Source organism: Canis aureus, chromosome 32 (genome assembly GCF_053574225.1).
Source record: "Canis aureus isolate CA01 chromosome 32, VMU_Caureus_v.1.0, whole genome shotgun sequence".
NCBI classification, from domain to species: Eukaryota; Metazoa; Chordata; class Mammalia; order Carnivora; family Canidae; genus Canis; species Canis aureus.
Genome location: NC_135642.1, coordinates 28,022,227 through 28,042,807, shown reverse-complemented (window position 1 = coordinate 28,042,807; position 20,581 = coordinate 28,022,227). Strand labels below are relative to the sequence as shown.

General features: G+C 43.1%; 1 protein-coding gene across 3 annotated transcripts in view; it reads right to left on the bottom strand.

Annotated features, from left to right (window-relative positions):
* Positions 1-608: 608 nt before the first annotated feature.
* AQP9 (aquaporin 9) overlaps positions 609-20,581 on the bottom strand; it is a 48,382-nt gene continuing 28,409 nt past the window's right edge. For all 3 annotated transcript variants that reach the window (XM_077881251.1, XM_077881250.1, XM_077881252.1), the window contains exons 3-6: positions 16,136-16,273; positions 14,663-14,781; positions 8,498-8,715; positions 609-3,600 (exon numbers count right to left, since the gene is read on the bottom strand). In XM_077881251.1, the coding sequence (XP_077737377.1) occupies positions 3,426-3,600; positions 8,498-8,715; positions 14,663-14,781; positions 16,136-16,273 (650 nt within the window). In that variant the 3' untranslated portion in view covers positions 609-3,425. The remainder of the gene's footprint in view (positions 3,601-8,497; positions 8,716-14,662; positions 14,782-16,135; positions 16,274-20,581) is intronic.

Here is a 20,581-nt window from a genome sequence, read left to right as displayed (position 1 = left end):
CTAATTAATTTATTAAGAAGTCTTTGGAAAATTACCTGAGATTGGAGTACTATGACCTTAGGTAGGTTTTGCCTTTGTATCTCATGCTTTTACAAAAATGTTCATCAACAACTTGTCCCAAGTCCTTTATCAACGATTTTCAAATTGTGTTCTGAAGATCTCCCTCCCAACACATACACACATACAGTTTCTTTGCAGAGACCCCTCAGCATTGGGCTGGGGGCAGATGAGGGTATCACAGGCAGGGTGACTCCTACCCCCTTCCCCATTCTCTTTCTATTAATAGCAGCTTTGGTTTACTAGTGGTTACCACATAAGATCTTATTTGAACAATAGGTTCCATGGCTAAATAAAACTTGTAAACCATTCTTTTTAACTGGAAGTTGTAAATCCTTTTCCATGATGATATTTTTGAGCACTGATGTGTTTTTATATAAGACGTGTGTGTGTATGTTTGTGTGTATGTGTGTAAGCAATTTAAAGGAAACAATAATTTATATTTTAAGGATCAGACTTTTAAATGTGACATTTCTACTTCACTTAACCTCTTCAATAGCTGAGTATTAACTCTGGTTTCTACTGGTTAGAAAAGTTCTACAACATTTGACAGGCTTTGAGATCTTAACAGAGTGCAGGAATCATAGGGAAATTCTGTTTTGGGCATTAAAATAAATGCTTCTATTAAGTTTTCTGATTGACAAGGAAGAGAGGAGGGGAGGATGTTACAATTCCAGCTTCTAAAGGATCTATTTTAAAAAATAGGTTATTTGACTCTAATTGACTTCCAATACAGATCATTCAACCACAAAGACATTCTCTGGCAAAAGAACCAGCCACAGGTAAGACCCACTTATAAACTGGGTGAGAGGAAGAATTTGAATGTGAGCACCTCAAACAAGAGTACCTTTTTTTCCATTTAAAAAAAGCCTTCCTGTGGTTGATTTCCATAAGTGTGCATTTCCTCTTCATGATCCCAGTCATTAATCACCAGTTAGTGTTTAATGCACACCTGCATGGATCATGGATTCCACAATCCAACCTGAAAACTCAAATTTTAGGTTGCCTCTTCCTCTAATAATTATAATTGTCGGGCATTTCTGTTTTTGCAGAACTTGATTCAAGACACAGGGTTTCAGTGTCTTCTCTTATTCCTCCCCCTACCTGTTCTCAAATTCAGAATCTTTCAACTTCTGCCTAATTGCCATTTTGGGCTGAATAATTCTTTATTGTGAGGCTGGCATCGAAGGCTGTCCTGTTCTTTGTAGGATGTTCAGCAGCGTCCTGACTTCTCCCTGGATGCTAACAACTGTTCTGTCCCAATTGTGACAACCAGAAATCTCTCCAGACACTGCCAAATATCCCTTTGCGGGAGCAGCAGAATGGAGTGAAAAGGGGGTAAAGTTGCCCCCTATTGGGAATCCTCCCAGAAATCACTTGGGCACCACCAGATGTGGTTCTCAAAGAAATCTTAGATATATTATAATTTAACCAAGTCAATGTTCTCAACCCCAGTCGCACATTTGAATCACTGCAGTATTTACAAATGATTAACGGGGCATGAGTATTTTTTAAAAGCTCCCCAGGAAATCTCAATTTGTAGACAGGGTAAACATGCATATTTAGCGGTCATAATACTCATAAAAACTTAAAAAAAAACTTTAAAAAAGAGCCACCGATTTTATTTCAAATAGGAAATATCCAGGTAGTTTCAGAGCAAGAAAAAAAAATTCCAAGTTGTTAGCTTATAGAACATAGGCCACTGGAGACATTTCACATTTACTTTCTGTTCTGTTATGATCACAAAGCAATTGGGAACCTCGATACCTCTGGGAATGCTGGGCTTTTAAATGCTTTGACTGAAGGTGCATCGCTTGATGTAGAGCAATTTCTCTGGTGCTTGTAACTCTCAGAGACTTGTCACCAAAGTGACATCAATTAGGGAACTTCACAGGGAAGAGCCTGACCAGGGGGAAATCCCCCAAACGTAATGTTTGTGATTCGCAGGGAAGGAGGGGTGAGTGAGACTTAGAAAGAGCAAGGGTGGACTAGGAAGAGAGGCCTTCTGATAATGTTTTCCAACACATGAAAAATATGACCAAATTGCTACCTCTTCCTTTTGTTAGTGTTTCAGTAACAGAGGGAATAAAACCATATGATGAAGGTCTTTATATTTTAGGATCCCAGGACCATTACATCCAGAAGGAGTACACATTCTGGCAGCTGCCAATCCCATGTCTTCTGGACAGCCAAAGAGGGCTAGGTGATATTCTTGGCCAGTTATTGATCTTCTGAAAGGTGTGGGATGCATTAGATGAGGTTCAACTTTCCATGTGACCTTAAGCAACTCACTTAACTTCCTTGAGATTTTGTTTCCATATCTGAAAAAATGGGCAGCATGGCATTTACTTCAGAAAGTCACTACGAGGATTAAATTAGATAATAACCTTGAAAGCGTTTTGTGAATTGTAAGCCCGAAAGGTAACATTATCTTTCCGAGGACCATCTATCCTGAAGATTCCACTAGACCAGGATCCAATGGCTTCCAGTTTTGGTTTCGGGGCATGTGTAGAATAATGGATGAGTGCAGCCATTGGCTCAACTTGTCAAATGTCTCTCCTCAAGTGGACAATTAGGAAAATACATTGGAGTTAAAAATATAGGGTGATGTAATTTTCATGACTGAGGTTACAGTTGTATTTTAGGTTATTATATGCTAAAGACAAGAAAATTAATTGGTGCCCTCTAAAATGCAAAGAGCAAGAGATTTATCTGATAAATGGTTTCCATTAAAAAATTCCATTTGGTTTCCCAAATTTATCTTGTCTCCTGAGGCTTCTGAATGGCACAATGTCCTTCCCCTGTGCTTTCCAGATGTATTCTACTGTTTCCTATATCCCTAGGTTTGAAGAATATCGGTATTTATACAAATATAGTGGCACAACATAACTACAGAGTAAACTCATTAGCTCCCTAATTCATGGACATATTAACTGAAATCACTGTGTTGCCTTCCAATTTAGTCTTGGTTGATACTCAAAACATAATCTTTGTGGAAAAACAAAGCTTTTGTAATGCTATTCTGTACAGGTAATGCAGCTAAGATCATGCAAATAAGTCCATGGTCAAGGTTCTAAGTTACCAGTGCTTGCTTAGTAACAAGGATTCCCATCAAAGGATGAAACAAACAGAGCAGGAGATAAGGCCATTTCAGGGGACAGTCAGTGGTGTCCTGTGGGAAACTGGTGAAGAGGTCAGCATTTGCAAACTTTCACTTGAATGCTTTTACAATTAGGTGCCTCACAACGGCTAGCAGAGAAGATTGGGTGGATTCCATTCTAGTCTTATGAAAACACAGACCCCTGGATGCCATCTTTTCTGAAGAGAACACTAGTTCAGCCGATTGTAAACCCAAACTAAGCACACTACTACATTATCACACTAAGCTCATATTTATCTGGTTTGTCCTCAGATTGTTCCGTCTCGAAGTCTGGATCAGGATTTGGGTGGTGGATTTCAATGACAAGAACATAGATGAGGCCTCCAATGACAGCGCCAACCAAAGGGCCCACTACAGGAATCCACCAGAAGTTATTTCCAGCTCTGAAATCAAACAAGAAATTAGTGATACACCATTTGGATCTTCCTCCTGGCCTTACTAGTTATTCACTAACAAGCCAGTCTTTCTCCTGCTCATGGTTTCCATTTAACTCAGCAAGAGCTAAGTATAAGGACACTCACTGCAGTTTGGCAATCATCATCCTAGATTTTCCATATACCTGATTTCAAATGATTGATTCCATTGTCCTATTAGTACCCGTGAGACAATATGTCCCATTTATTTTTCTTTCAGGAAAGACAGTCCCTGAACCCACTGTCAGAATTGGAGGCATCTAGGGACAGTGCTGGTTGATTATTCAGGAACCGTCTTTCCTCCATTCTTAAATGATGAATCCTGGGGATTACTAATGGAAGGATGTGGAGAGGTTCCTGGGCAGGGCTGGTCTATGAGGGCAATCACACACACAAAACACAAAAAACAGAACAAACCAATCAGGAAATGTTTGTCAATGAATGAATTTAAAAAATGGAAGGTTGATATATGAATTACCTACTAAATATAATTTAATTTCATGCTGATTTTCTAAGGTCACAGCTTAAAGCTACTTTCTGATAAAGGGCTTCCTGCCATGATTCTCTGTCCTTTGCAGAAGTCCTCAATGACAATACATTATACTAAAAGTATAGCTCTGAGAGAAAGCAGGTACCTTCATAAATTGTCACCATCTTCTTTGAAGATAGGAAATCCATTAAAATAACTCCATAGGAAGGAACACAAGGTTCAGAAACAAGCCAAACTATACAATAATCCTATAACATTATTCATGGATTTATACATTTCAGATAAAACTGTTTTAAAGCAGAGGAATGAGAAACACCAATGTTGAGGATAATGGGGAGGAGGCGGTGGGGAAAGGGCAGGAGCTCTCACATACACTTGAGGACTTCACAGTTGGGGAAAGGCTCATGGTTGTTCCTTTTTTCATTCTGCTTAATAACACACATATGTTCCAGGTGGCCTTTTGTTTGTATTACAGTATTACGTTTGGATTAGAAAGGATATTAAAGGAAATAAGCCCTGCCCTTGACCTCCATTCTTCCTTCTGCTTGGTGATCCCTTCTACCTGGATCGTCCCTAGGACCCAGAAATCTTGGATCAGGAATGCAGGCTGGAGGGAAGAGCCCTGAGGTTGAGCACAGTAGCCACCAGATGTCGCTCTTACTGCACAGGAGAGAGGACTTGTGCACTTCTCTGCTCTCCCAGGGCCCTTTCCCAAGCCCCCAGGAATCCAGGAGGACTTTCCTATGAGAGGTACATGGACTTTAAAGAGCTAGGAGCCTTCTCTTTGGTAAACACATGAAGCAAGTATAAGCTGTCTCACTTGTCATTTCCTTTCTTTCATCATGATTTCCTGGCGAATCCCACTGTCCTTTAACAGATTAGGGTCCCAGGTATCTGCCAAGACACATGTCCTCCATTAACTGGCCGGACTTTCTTCTGTCTGGGCTGAGCATGTTGTACCAGGGTCACAAGTCATAAGTGGAGGCCCTCACACATGATTTCCTGCCTGGTCAGTCTTCCATGTCCACAGTGTCATATGCATGTGGTGATGTGGGGTGCGCCAGGGAAATGTCCGTGTTACTCACTTATGTACCACCATCATTTATTCCTTTGGGTAAACTATTTAAAATATTAACGATACCCCTGAGATCTTTCATCCATGAAGTCATTAAAACCTTAATGTGAATTACTGGGGAGAGAGTAGATGGAAAACATCCTAATATTTATGGGAAAAGCAAGGGTTAGCCATGGTCTGTTGACTTGTCCTTGTCAGACAGACCCTCTGGTGCCCCCTGCCCCAGTCCCCAGTCATCCTCATTGCCTGCCAGACAGAAGCAAGTGAGGACCAGAGAATTAGGCAGTCTTGGTTTTATCAGAGGCCTTGGGTATAGATCCAAGCTAGGATATCTCCTGAGATGCTTACCAGGGATAGGAGACCTTGAAAGGGAGGGAGATTGGAACTCTCTGGAGATCGCTATCCCTCAAAGGTTTTCTTGGGAATTTTTGAAGATTACCAGCCAGCTAGCTCTTTTCTAACTGGCTTTTGCTCCTCTACTCTCTCCTTTTTTTTTTTTTTCAAAAGATTTTATTTATTTATTCTTAGGGACACAGCTAGAGAGAGAGGCAGAGACACAGGCAGAGGGAGAAGCAGGCACCATGCAAAGAACCCGACGTGGGACTCTATCCCAGGTCTCCAGGATCATGCCCTGGGCTGCAGGCGACGCTAAACCGCTGCGCCACCGGGGCTGCCCTACTCTCTCCTTTTTAATCTATTGTATGTAGTGATGTAGTTTTAATTTAACTAAATTGGAGTTCTAAGTATGTCAAACTTCTGCTCTACATCCTTTGCTGCTTCCCATAATCTCCAGAATAAGGAGTGGCCCAAATCCAAATTTTTCATTCTGGGAGTCTAGATCCTCCGTGACCTGACAAGATTTGTCCTTTCCAGCCTTCCTCACGTACCCTTCCAGCTAGATTAGATCACTTAGTTATTTTAACATTCTGTCTTTGTATACAGTATCCTCTCTACCTGAAATATCTTCACTGTCCCCCATTCAAGATGTCCAAATACTATAAAATGCCTCTATTTCTACCTCCATAATTCCTAAATTTGGAGCTGTAAACCTCTCAAGTCCTAGAGTCAACAAGTCAAATCTCTTTAATGGCACTTGACAGCTTCAACTTGTGTAAGCGCTTATGCTGACCCCTCTGAAACAGAACGCAAGGGAAGCAGAAGGGCAGCAGGGTTTCATCTCTAGCACAGGGCCTTGAATAGGAGATCAGGTTGCTGCAGGGATGAATAAACCAATGCATGAAAAGAAAAGACCCTGACATGGAGGGACATGGAGCTCATTTGGCAGTGGATGATTCTAGCATTTTTGCCACAGACATGATCTCCTACCATATACTTGACAAAGCCAAGAGAGAATAGGCAAGACTTCTACCTATTTTAGAACATCCCCACTCTTAGAGCTTTGGGTGAGTCATGAAACAGGGCTCAAAGGGTGGCCTTCAAGGCCTCTTTGTTCCAGGGGTCTGTGTGAAGCCAACAGAGGTGACTTGGTCATGGGGGCAGTGGTCTTCTAAAGTGAGGCTCAGGAAGGTGGGATTAATGAAACTCAGATTAATTCTGGGCTCTGGGTTCTGGGAATCTTTCTGACATATGTTTTTCATTTTCCATTGGAAGAATATAAAAGAACCTTCCTAGTTAGGGACATTTTGTTCAACCTTTTCATGTTCTAGTGGCAATCATTCTTGAACTAGAGCTCCTCACCTGTGGCACTCTTAATATTTTTTGGCTGAATAATTCTTTGTTGTGGGGATCTGTACGGGTACTGTAGGATGGTTGGCACTATCCCAGGCCTGTAACTCACTAGATGCCGGTGACAACTTTCATCTCCACCTTCCCCAGTTGTGATAGCCAAAAATGTCTCTAGGCGTTGCCCAATATTTTGAGTGGAAAAAATCACCTCTGGTTGAGAACCACTGCTCTAGAAAATTCATTGCATTATTAGCTTCTTAAAGACAGGGGATGTTGCTTGGTTTTCTTTGTATCCCTCATCTCTTAGGACATGTTTAACATGTAGTATTTGCCCATCCTTCCATTCTTTTTACTGACTTCTCTTGAGACTCTGTATATGCCAGGCCCTAATCTTGTCACTATGAGTGCAGAGGTGAGGAAGCTGCTAGGTCTCTGACCTCAGGATGCTTACATTGTGGTAGCTCTCAGACCTATCTGTGTTGGTGACCTGAGTGGTGTCAGTTATTTCAACAGTTAATTTTTTACACTGGTGAAGGCAACCCAAACTTTCACTGAAATGAGCCATCACATGTGTATGATTACATGTACAGGTAAGCATTTAGGGACACTCAAGTCTTTCCTCACAGCAAATATCAAACTAAAATTTCCTCACACATGTCTTTCCTACTTCTCTTTCTCCATGTTAGCGCCCTGTTCCTTGATGAACCAAAGTGAGTTCCTTTCCCATCGAGAGATGTGATAAGTAGATGAGGACAGACCACTGTGGTTGTATGGGGCAAAAGTGGGAAGGAATTAAATGGGCACAGTTTGTTTTGGAACAGTTGCCAACAGTTGACGTATTTCCTCAACTTGCCTCAACCCCAAGGAGTTGGGCTCCTTACTGACCCAGCACGTTCTGAGGTAGAAAGCATGAGGTCTTGCCATTTCCTGTGCAAGAGCTCTCTTTTATGTCTTTTCTGCCGGGGATTTCCTACTCATGACCCAACTCAGCTCTCATTTCTTTGGTGGTGCCTTTCCCAATTTCCCAGGCATAGTTAGTCATCCTCTGATCTATGTTCACTCAGCACTTTGTTTTTGGGGTTGCCAAGGCACTTATTATTGCTCAAGGCTAGTGTTTTAGCTGATTTTGAAATCTCCTTACATAGCACAGTGACCACAGCACAGACAGTGTTTGGTAAAGACTTGCTGAATGAGGGAAGCATAGCATAGTTCACTATCAAGAGCCTTGTAGTAGTATCACAAGATGTAAATTCTAGGCCCAATTTTATCACAAAGTGAATCTGCAGATGAGTTATATGACCAAAATACTCACATAAAACCATCTACCACCTGAGGACTTAGTATTATTATTATACAGGGTAAGCCTGTTGCATTTGAATTTACCCAGAGACTCTCTCTGTCTCTCTCCCTGTGTCCATGTGTGTCTTCCCTACTCCCCTCCCCCACCACACCCCATATCACAAACTGCCAGTGAAACAATCCACACTGATGACCAGAGCATGCACCTGATCTCCAAGCTCCCAAGAGAACTCTCCTGGACCTCTCTAGTTTAATCCCAGCCCTTTCCCATGAGGCGCAGCAGGGATCTTTCTTCCCCCAACACCACTGTTACTTACGTGAAGACCTCAAACCCCCATCCTGCCAAAGCAGTGAAAAGTCTAGGGCTCAGGTCTCGAGCTGGGTTCATGGCACAGCCACTGTTCAGTCCCAAGGAAGAAGAAATGACAATAATCAGGAGACCGATGGCAATGGGCTCTAGGCCTCTGGGGACTCCCAAGTTTCTGGAGTCAAAAATGGCAAAGACAATCATGAGGAGGAACATGGTGGCCACTACCTGGGGAGGGAGAAAATGCATAAGGGGTTTAACCTGTATCCTGCTCCTTTGCCCACCTCAGAATTCACTGCCTCTCGGTAAGAACAAACCTAGTGATAACTAACAGTCACTGGTGAGCACACCGTGCCAGGCTCTCTTCTCATCATGGCAATCCTAGATGTGGGTGCTAGCATTACTCTCATTTACACATTAGCCACTTGTGAGCCACTTGTACTCGCTCAAGGATGTGGACCCAGAGACTTCAGCTCCGGAGACTGTTATCTTCTCTACAACTATCCCAACAAGCTACTATCCTGCTAAATAGAAAGGCAAGCTGCTGGCTGGAAACCTGGTTGAAGACAGTCAGACTGGTGAGAAAAACAAGGTGAGACATCCATGGATAAACGGGCAAAGGAAATGAACAGAAAATTTGTAAGAGGAAAGTAAAATGAAGAAACAAATAAGTGGGGAACATGGATTTGTAATGAAAAAAATGCAAATAGTACTAAAGATTAGGGAAATGATACCTGTTCACTCAAGCTCTTCTAGTAGAATGAAACATGCCACTTTCAAAAGGAATGAAGACACTGTCCTTTTCTTTCTTTCTTTTCTTTCTTTCTTTCTTTCTTTCTTTCTTTCTTTCTTTCTTTCTTTCTTTCTTTCTTTCTTTCTTTCTTTCTTTCGACTAATTATTTATTTATTCATGAGAGAGGCAGAGACACAGGCAGAGGGAGAAGCAGGCTCCTTGAGAAGAGCCTGATGTGGGACTCGATCCCAGGACCCCAGGATCATGACCTAAGCCAAAGGCAGATGCTCAACCACTGAGCCACCCAGGTGCCCCAACACTGTCCTTTTTGATGCAAGCCAAGGTTTGAGAGAGAAAGCATTCTTTCTCTCTTACCTCTAATGGAAAGGACCTGAACTCACATGAGAAACCTCTAAATGTCCTCCAACAGCTCCTGACTCTGATGCCTCCTTCTTCATTATAAGATAAACTGTGCCTGAATTTATTTTTTTAATAATAAATTTATTTTTTATTGGTGTTCAATTTACCAACATACAGAATAACACCCAGTGCTCATCCCATCAAGTGCCCCCCTCAGTGCCCGTCACCCATTCACCGCCACCCCTGGCCCTCCTCCCCTTCCACCACCCCTAGTTCGTTTCCCAGAGTTGGGGTCTTTATGTTCTATCTCCCTTTCTGATATTTCCCACTCATTTCTTCTCCCTTCCCTTCACAATTAAAAGACCATGAGGATAGATTAAGGGAAATAAATGACAATCTGAGGGAAAAACCTACGTTTAATTGGGGTTCCCGAGGGCGCCGAAAGGGACAGAGGACCGGAATATGTATTTGAACAAATCATAGCTGAAAACTTTCCCAATCAGGGAAGGGAAACAGGCATTCAGATCCAGGAAATAGAGAGATTTCCCCCCCCCCCCCAAATCAATAAAAACCGTTCAACACCTTGACATTTAATAGTTAAGCTTGCAAATTCCAAAGATAAAGAGAAGATCCTTAAAGCAGCTAGAGACAAGAAATCCCTGACTTTTATGGGGAGGAGTATTAGGGTAACAGCAGACCTCTCCACAGAGACCTGGCAGGCCAGAAAGGGCTGGCAGGATATATTCAGGGTCCTAAATGAGAAGAACATGCAACCAAGGATACTTTATCCAGTAAGGCTCTCATTCAAAATGGAAGGAGAGATAAAGAGCTTCCAAGACAGGCAGCAACTGAAAGAATATGTGACCTCCAAACCAGCTCTGCAAGAAATTTTAAGGGGGACTCTTAAAATTCCCCTTTAAGAAGAAGTCCAGTGGAACAATCCACAAAAACAAGGACTGAATAGATATCATGATGACACTAAACTCATATCTCTCAATAGTAACTCTGAACGTGAACGGGCTTAATAACCCCATCAAAAGGCGTGGGGTTTCAGACTGTGCCTGAATTTAATGGAAAGTAGGATCCCTGAGAAATCCCACCCTTCCACATCCCGAAAGTCCATTCTGAGGCTGCTCTGGGATCCTTACTGACCCAGCAAATGCAGAGCGCCACTGCAGCCCATGTGCATGCAAAGCACCAACAGGTCCCACCCTCTTTATCCTCCTGGCACTTTGAAGCTTTTGTCACCTGGCCAATCTCTCTCACATAATAGAGACTGATGCCCAGAGAGATAAAGGACCCCTACCATCCTCCTTTCAGCAATCTCCTCCCCTACCCTCCATCTTTTCCCTCTCACACTTTTTTCTGTGTTGCTCTCCAAAGTTTATGCGACAACTACCCCCTGCCCCCTTCCTTCAGATGGCACCAGTTTTCCCTAGTTTCCAACTGGCTAATTTAGTCTCCAAGTCAGAAAGGATCTTAAAGGTGACACACTCCACAATGCCCATCATCTGATGTTTGAGTTTTCTTGAGAAATGCCCCACCCCCACTTTCCAGCCCTGGAGGTCACCCAGACAAGCCTCCAACACCTCTAGTGACTGTTGTCCTGTGGGAAATGGTCTATATTTAGCCCAGCCCCAATTGCTAGGAAAGTCTAACTTTTGTTGAATGTAACTTTATCTCACCATAATTTCATGAACTAAATATTTTATAATTAGCATATAAATACTAGTGTGTAAATATTACATAATTAATATGTAAGTACATTAATAAATATTTATTGAGCATCTGTTAGGTACTAACTTCTACCAAATCTCCTCAGAGGGTATACATACCAAGTCTAAGTTCTTTTGCATTTGACATTCCTTCAGCTCTTTGAAAGCTACTAGTAAATCCCATCCATCCCCCCAGCTCCTGCACACGCACCTTCCCTAGAGTAAACATCCCCATTCTCTACTCATTTCTGTGCAATATCATTAGCTTTTTGCTTCTTCTCTTTCAGCGATATACCCTCTTGAAGTGGACATTTGGAAATGAGTCTACTACTCCAGTATGGAATGGAGTATAAGACCCTAAACTACTTTATTTGAATACTATCCTTCTATTTTTTTCAGCTCATTTAGGAGAACATTCCTTTTTCTGGCAGTTACAGTTCTCTGTTATCTTTTCTACTGACACTTTTCTCACCACCCCAGCTCATTTAGACTCTGTATTCCAAATTACTAATGTGACTCCTACAGTCCAGTTTCCCGTCTAATTGTCTTCACTTTTGTATTGTTCCTTTTGTCCTTAGGTGATCATTTAGTTCTTCACTAGATTCTAAATTCCTGGGCAGACACGGTTTACAATGCATTTTCCTGATATTATTCACTTTATCTTGGCAAGGAATCTGGTAAGTGCTAATATTATCCCCACTTACAAATCTGAGACCCTCAAAGTTCAATAATTTAGCTAAAGTTGCTCAGGGAGTGGGAACAGAACTGCTATGTTAATTCGGGCATGCAAGTTCCAAATCTCAGACCTTTACAACTCATGTGTACCTGTCAGTCCCTCAAGCTCTGGACACAGGGCCGAGCACACAGAGAGTGCTCAAGAAGGGCTTTTTGCCTGTCTGGTTTATTGAGCAAAGTGGAAAGGAAAAAGACTAAGGACATGAGGGCATAGTTTTTTTCATCTATCCATTAAATGGAAGTGGACAGAGTTAGCAAACTGGTAGATCCATTTTATACACATGCCCACTCTACTCTGCCCCATCGTGCAATCCTAATCACAAGAAAACAACTTAGATGTCCTTTCATCCTCCCTTGTTTCCTTCCTTCTTCCCTCCCTTCTCCTTCCTTCCTTCCTTCCTTCCTTCCTTCCTTCCTTCCTTCCTTCCTTCCTCCCCTCCTTCCCTCCTTTCTTCTTTCCTTCCAGGCTGACCAGCGGTCTTTCTGGGATACATTAAGGGAGGAAGAAGCTATCAGGCTGACAACGTTGATCAGCCACAAACTGACCAGAATAGCTGTGCTATTGGCTAGCTACATCACAGATGTTTAGGTGCAGCTTGTTTATATAACAATAAGGCAGAGATACTTCTAGCTATCTTAAGAGGTTAGATAAACCTATGCATATGAGGAGACACAGAGGATCAATGATACTCTAGGTTCAACTGCCACATTTCACAGTCCTTGATTTGAGATGGAAATGTCTTTTCTTGTTCATGTTCAGATCACAGAAGAGAAGGTAATCATAAAGCAAACCCTATTTGCCCCTTTAGGGGTTGAAATGTCCAGTTGTCCACTCTTTTCTGGACCTCAACCAACGCGAAACAAGTGCATGTATTTAATCAAGATAAGAAGTTTTTGCACAGCAAAAGATACCGTCAACAAAACTCAAAGACAACCTACAGAATGGAAGAAGATATTTGCAAATGACCAATCAGATAAAGGGCTAGTTTCCAAGATCTATAAAGAACTTATTAAACTCAACAGCAAAGAAACAAACAATCCAATCATGAAATGGGCAAAAGACATGAACAGAAATCTCACAGAGGAAGACATAGACATGGCCAACAAGCACATGAGAAAATGCTCCGCATCACTTGCCCTCAGGGAAATACAAATCAAAACCACAATGAGATACCACCTCACACCAGTGAGAATGGGGAAAATTAACAAAGCAGGAAACCACAAATGTTGGAGAGGATGTGGAGAAAGGGGAACCCTCTTGCACTGTTGGTGGGGATGTGAACTGGTGCAGCCACTCTGGAAAACTGTGTGGAGGTTCCTCAAAGAGTTAAAAATAGACCTGCCCTACGACCCAGCAATTGCACTGCTGGGGATTTACCCCAGAGATACAGATGCAGTGAAACGCCGGGACACCTGCATCCCGATGTTTATAGCAGCAATGTCCACAATAGCCAAACTGTGGAAGGAGCCTCGGTGTCCATCAAAAGATGAGTGGATAAAGAAGATGTGGTTTATGTATACAATGGGATATTCCTCAGCCATTAGAAACGACAAATACCCACCATTTGCTTCGACATGGATGGAACTGGAGGGTATTATGCTGAGTGAAATAAGTCAATCGTGGATGGAACGTGGATGGAACTGGAGGGTATTATGCTGAGTGAAGTAAGTCAGTCGGAGAAGGACAAACATTATATGTTCTCATTCATTTGGGGAATATAAATAATAGTGAAAGGGAAAATAAGGGAAGGGAGAAGAAATGTGTGGGAAATATCAGAAAGGGAGACAGAACATAAAGACTGCTAACTCTGGGAAACGAACTAGGGGTGGTAGAAGGGGAGGAGGGCGGGGGGTGGGAGTGAATGGGTGACGGGCACTGGGTGTTATTCTGTATGTTAGTAAATTGAACACCAATAAAAAAAAAAAAAAGAAAAAAAAAAAAAAAAGAAATAAGTCAATCAGAGAAGGACAAACATTATATGGTCTCATTCATTTGGGGAATATAAAAAATAGTGAAAGGGAATAAAGGGGAAAGGAGAAAAAATGAGTGGGAAATATCAGAAAAGGAGACAGAACATGAAAGACTCCTAACTCTGGGAAACGAACTAGGGGTGGTGGAGGGAGAGGTGGGGGTGGGGATGGGGGTGACTGGGTGACGAGCACTGAGGTGGGCACTTGATGGGATGAACACTAGGTGTTGTGCTATATGTTGGCAAATTGAACACCAATAAAAAATAAATTTATAAAAAAAAGAAAAAACTTAAATATTTTATTTATTTTGAGAGAGAGTGAGTAAAGGGGCAGAGGGAGAGGGAGAGAGAGAATTTCAAGCAGATTCCCCACCATGTGGGGAGCCTATTGTTGGGCTCAGTCCTATGACTCTGAGGTCATGACCTGAGCCAAAATTGAGAGTTGGCTGCTCAACCGACTGAGCCACCCAGGTACCCTCCAATCTACCTATTAAAAAGAAAGCAGAAAACTTTTTTAGTGGTATCAACTTTGGTAAAGGAAAAACTTGTCAAAAAGGCTTGGGTTATGCCTAGTGACCTCTGATTTTGCATGCTCCTGTGTGTCCCTCTTATTAGCTCGTATCTTTTCACCAAAGTTCGATCTTTGTTAAGTATACACTTACTTGGTCTGCGAATGCATTCGTCAGAGACAGATATGGAGCTGGGTATGTCGCAAAAATGTGTGCTGTTGCATTTTCTCCCACGATGAGCAATTTTCCACCAGCAAAGGACATAAGTCCATCTATGGAAGACAGAACTCTGGCACATAAGTGTTCTCTGGGCAAAACCTAGGGAGACCTATGCCTGGTCTTGTGCTAAACAACTACAAACACTCAGGTTCAGCTAGACAGATCCATACCATTTGCTTCTCCTCACTTCATATCATGGTAGTTTTAGAGATACCCAGAGAAATTCTAGGATGTCAAGTCAAAAATAGAAAGTCCTGACTGCCCTCCAGAGTTCACTCCACACTTCATCCAAATCCTTAGCTGGTGGGTCCAGGGAACTAATATTCTTTGGGGGGAATTCTTGGAATTTTTGAGATCAACCGAATGCCAAAATGGAGCTGTGATCTACTGTGGGCAGAATTCATAATTCCCAGGAGGTTCTCAAGTAACACATACTACCAGGCCAGAAGTTGAGGGTGTTATGGTCCAGTGAAGATGCCCTTGAAGCAAGAGAGACAACAGTCCTTGACACAGCCAGGGCCGACCCCAGGTCTCTCCTGCCACAGCAGCTGGCTCTCTGAGTTTCTCTCTTCTGATCTGGTATCAAATTCTCCACCAGTCCTCTTAAGCTCTTTTTCTCAGAAAGACACTCTGTGGGATGAAGTCTCCTTCCACAATGTATTTTTCTAAGGCATGGTTCATAAATTCTAGTTCTGAAGGACTTCATTTTGAGAATCATAATGTACTGAGACTTACACTGGGAACTACTTTGACAGTTAATTTCATGCAATCCCAAGATCTTTTACTTTGAATGGTCTTAGAAGTCAAGTCTCTTACATTCCAGAGGAGGAAACAGATGGATAAAGTCAGAAGATTTACTTAAGTCACACAGCTACTTACTGACATAACATAGAATTAAAGTCTGTGTCTTCAATCGCCAGGACTGTTTCTGCCCCCAGGACTGTTGCAGAACAGAATGGGGAGGAGATCCCCACCTAGCCTATTCTCAACTGCACCCCTTCCTTCAAAGGAAGGAATCCAGATTCCTTCTCTGAATACTTAATCATCATACCCTCTGCTACCAGTGAACACGCTTTCTCCCAGCCAAGCCAGAGGAAGCTTGTGGAGAAGCCACTGGCCTGTTGCTTATCTCGTGCATGTTCATGCTGTAGTACTGATTGGCCCTAAAGATAGACTTCCAGTTCTGCCCTCCATTTAAATTGTGACCATTTTCTTAAAAAGACTTCATGAATTTGTCCTAATGATAATGTTGGCCTCACTCTTCAGAACTTAGAATTCTTAGAACTGCCTGTTGATTGTGGAACACTTCCCTCTTCTTGCCTAATCTCATCTCTTCCTAGCAAGTAATTATGACTCTCAAATCTTGGCCAACTCTCCCTAAGGTCTGGGCTCAGGGGCTTTACTCACCATAGTAAATGCCAAAGAGGGTCGCAGCTCCTGCAAAGGCTCCCAAAAACTGGGCTCCCACGTAAAAAGGAAATTTGAACCATTTCATCCGTCCAAAGAGACACATTGCAAGAGACACAGCTGGGTTGATGTGGCCACCTGCAAGAAAGATAAGATGATTAGGGATGTCAGCAGCAGGCCAGGGAGGATTATTACACAGAAGACCTTATGTAGAGACCTCAGGAAGACTCAGTCTTCTAGGTAGAGAGCTGTATATGGAGAGACAGAGGCTTAGATGTGTGTTTGTACTGTATGGGGGCAGGGAGAAAAGGGGGACTAATAACCACACTCGACACTGTCTAAGAAGGTTAGCTTTCTGAAAAGGGAGTCAGATATGGAAAAAAAGTTGTGCTCAAGAGGTTCATCTTCTATCTCTATGACATCGATCTATCATCTACTTAGCTATCATCTATCCAATGGTCTTTATGAAACAATAACCTCAAAGAGATTGATATAAACTATTAACTTCAATATATTTTTAAAGTCAATATATTGACACCATATATTGTTTAAGGATTACATCTGCATCTAGAAATTCCTTGGTCTATGTCCAGAAGATATAAAACTACCTTAAGATGGAAAAGAGATGTCTAAGGGCAAAGAACCTAGGTCGGTGGGCTGTGCCTCTCACTGGGGTGAGGGGCTCAATTTACTCTGAGGTGACCACAGTGTCTGGTTTCACTGTTCACAGAGGAACAGCTCAGTTTCTCCCTCACACACAAATGTAGCACCACTTCTATTACCCTGACCTAAACTCTCCTAGAGAAATCAGCTTCCTAGTTCCTCGTCTAGCTGCCAGATCCAAGAGAAGGTTTGCTCAGCGGTTGGTCACCGACACCCCAATCAGCTTTGCTACTAACAACAGCATTTACTAAACATTTGCCATACGTTATTATTGGGGTATTACCCACATTTGACCCTTTTTAGAACCCAGTGAGCTGGGTATTACTCCAATTAACTGGTGAGGAAACTGAGGCACAGAAATGAAGCAACTTTTTAAAGCCTACATGATTAGTTAAGTGGTAGAAATGGGATTCAAATGCAGGTTCATACAAACTCTAGAGTCTATGTTCTATGTTATACCACTTCCAGACCTCCTTCACCATGTTTGTAAGTCTTCCCTGCCTTAGCGGGCAGAAAAAAAATTTTCAAATATCATCTTTGAGCATTTAGGCTTAGTTCCTAGAAATGAAACATGTTCATTTGAAGAGTACACTTTGTGTGCAGGGGGAAGTAGAGTCACTGTCAATGTGTCCACATTTCAATGGACATAGTTGTGGCCATAGTTGTGAACAAAAGGTAATAAAGAAGAGGGAGAAGAGGAGGAGAAGGAAGAAAAGAAGAAATTTCATCCTTTGACTCCTTATAGAACCTACAGGTGAGCTTGTTTCTGGAAGGCCTCCCCCTGTGAAGAAAGCAATGCTCTTCCTGAGTCTGTAAGCCAAAGTGGGCTTGTGGAAAGTTGTTCTCCCTGCTGCCTAAACCACATGGGCTCTTTCTTCACCTGCCCCTGCCACTTAGGGGCTAATCTGAGCAAGAAAATGCCAATATGGCAAAGCATGAGTGACTTCCTGAAGCCTTACGAACATATCCAAAGTTTTGTTTTACTTTTAAGTCTAAGAGAGCCACAATTCTGGAGACCAGCAGGATCACCACTTAGTAAGCTTGCCACTAGGCAAGCTGGGAACAGGGGTTAGGACAGAGGAACACATAGGCAGTGGAAAGTTCCCGAAGCCAGGCCTGTTTCCCTTTTCCCAGTGGCTGTTTGGAGAGGAGCCACCACCCAGCCAGCCCAGAGGGATCCATTGTGAAAGCACAAGAGCCCGTAAGAAATCACCTCCAATCAGCAACACCTTCCCTCAGAATCCACCGATGCTCTAGAGAGCTCTGTGTTTGGCACGCTCCCCTTCCAAAAGAAAACTTCCCACAGGTAGGTTTCTGCTTTTTAGCCCCTCGCAGACATTCTGAGACAGGGTGCTCATTCTTCATCTCCGACTTTACACAATGCAAGGCACACAGTAGGTGTTCAAAATATGAACGTTGAGCAAATAAATAGTCAGAAACCTTTATTCGGGCAGTTCAGACTACAAAGGCCCAGTGAGAGGGAATGTTGTTTGGGAATCAGAGAGGGGGTGTGTCCCGGAGGGTGCCTTGCCAAGCAATGGAAAGATTTCTCCTCGCAGAGGCCAGTGCTCAGCCCCTGGCTCACTGCTGGACAAAGCAGAGCAGTGTAGTGGAGTGAACACGAATGCTAGACCCAGGGAGCGCCGCCCTCCAGTCTTGGCTCTGCCAAGGTTGTTGTGACGATCAGATGACTCATATGAAGAGCCCAGGGTGGAGCTGGAGCCCACCAGGCCCATGAGATGAAAGTCTTATGTGAGCAGAATGAACTCTTTCAAGGTGCTGCTCTAGGCACGTCGCTTCCTTTCCCACACGCACAGGCCATTCTGTGATAGAGACAACCTTAATATTTTATCTATCATTATGCAAAGCTCTTTTGCTTTTTGAAGAATTTTTATTGCTCATAAAACTCTACATCAGGCAGCCCGGGTGGCTCAGTGGTTTAATTTTTTTTTTTTTTTTTTTGTGGCTCAGTGGTTTAGTGCTGCCTTCAGCCCAGGGCGTGATCCTGGAGACCTGGGATCAAGTCCCACGTTGGGCTTCCTGTGTGGAGCCTGCTTCTCCCTCTGCCTCTCTCTCTCTCTCTCTCTCTCTCATGAATACATAAATGAAATCTTAAAAAAAAAAAAAACCCTCTACATCAAAAACAACCACCATACAAGCAGGCGGCATAAACACTTAATGGGGGGGTGCATTGCATAATTAATGGGGGAGTTGTTAGTTCTGATTGGCCAGATTGGAGTGGCGGACCACTGGCTTGTTCATGTGGGAACAGTGGGCATGGTAACTTCCTTCCAGTAAGGTAGTGTTTTCTATTGCAAAACCAGATGTCAGTTGACTTCACCAGTCAGTGACCACAAAATAGAATCTTGTTCATGTTTATGTCCACTCTCCACTGGTTATTTTTATAATCCTCAAAGAGAGCCTCGCATGTGCTCGCAAACCAGTATGTTAGCTGCAGCCACAGGAGAAAGTCACCTTCCACACACAGTCTTCCTGTCCTATTCCTGTGCCTGCTAAAAGGCAATACTGATGCCTGTGGGGATGTCAACGGTGGGCTGGTATGTTGTCTCTGCATATCTCCAAAGCCACCAGGCCTCAAGGAACCTGAAGAGCGCTAGGTCCCAGAGATGGGGAGATAAGCTTCCTTCCCAACCCAATGCTACCTGTATCAGCCAGGCTCAGAAACTGCTCTACTTGTATTTTGGGTCTCCTGGACTCTCGTGAACAATTTGGTAGCCAGTTACCCCTCACCTGGAAAGAGCCCCACTGGCTCTAGCTCTCACTCTTCTGAGCACAGGAGCTTAACCCCAGTCCAGGGACCTGATGGGAAGACCTCACACCATCCCTCACTCTCTCTTCCTCCTGTTGGTCTCTGCCTTTTTTTCTCTATGGTGACTGTCCAAATCCCCGAGTATATCAGTAGATGCAAATAGACATGGGCCACATTGGTGATGAAAGCTATTACCTACATTGGTAAAGTTTGGGACTAATTTCCTCTAAGTAAATATGTGATGATGTTCAATTCGGGGTGTTGTGCAGGTGAAATATTCCAAATCTGTGTCTCTACCAAAAAAAATACACCTGCATTTATATTCCACAGTGTGGAAACCAGCCTTGTGTGAATGTAATGGGAACACAGAGAGGGCAGCAGCAGAGCATCTTGCCTACTCCTTTTAGGCCGCAACTATGATCTGTGTCAGCTGCCAAGGCCTTGGCACAGTCAGGACTGTCCCCTGTCTACCCCTGTGTTTAGGGAGGCACTACAGCGCTGGGATCACAGCAAAGACTTGACAAGAGTGTGAACATAAACATCACTCATGCCAAACAATCACTCACAGGAATCTCTAACCCAGACGGCCCCAGGAGCTGAGTCTATGTGCTATGGAAAGGGTGGCAGCCTGCAGATGACGGTTCTAGATGCCCAGCTCCACGAGGCTCCCAGGGGGTCTGGGCAACCAATTCTTCAGCATTCCTGTGGCAGCATCTGTCACCAGGCCAGCCGGCTTGACCACAGGACCCTCTGCCAGGACTGTTCTGCCCAAAGGCCCTGCTTGTAATGTCATGCCCTTCCCATAATAAGCCATCATGCAAACTGTATAACGGTGGGGACAGGAGGCTTTTCTGTCACAGAGACCTGGGTCAGATCTTTTCTCTGCATCTTTATCAGCTGTAGGACTCCAGCAATTTTCTTGTTATCTTGGAGCTCCTGTTTTTTTTTTGTTTTTTTTTTTTTTTTTTTGGTGGAATAGAGACTGGAAAGCCTGCTGCAGAGTGCTGCTGGAG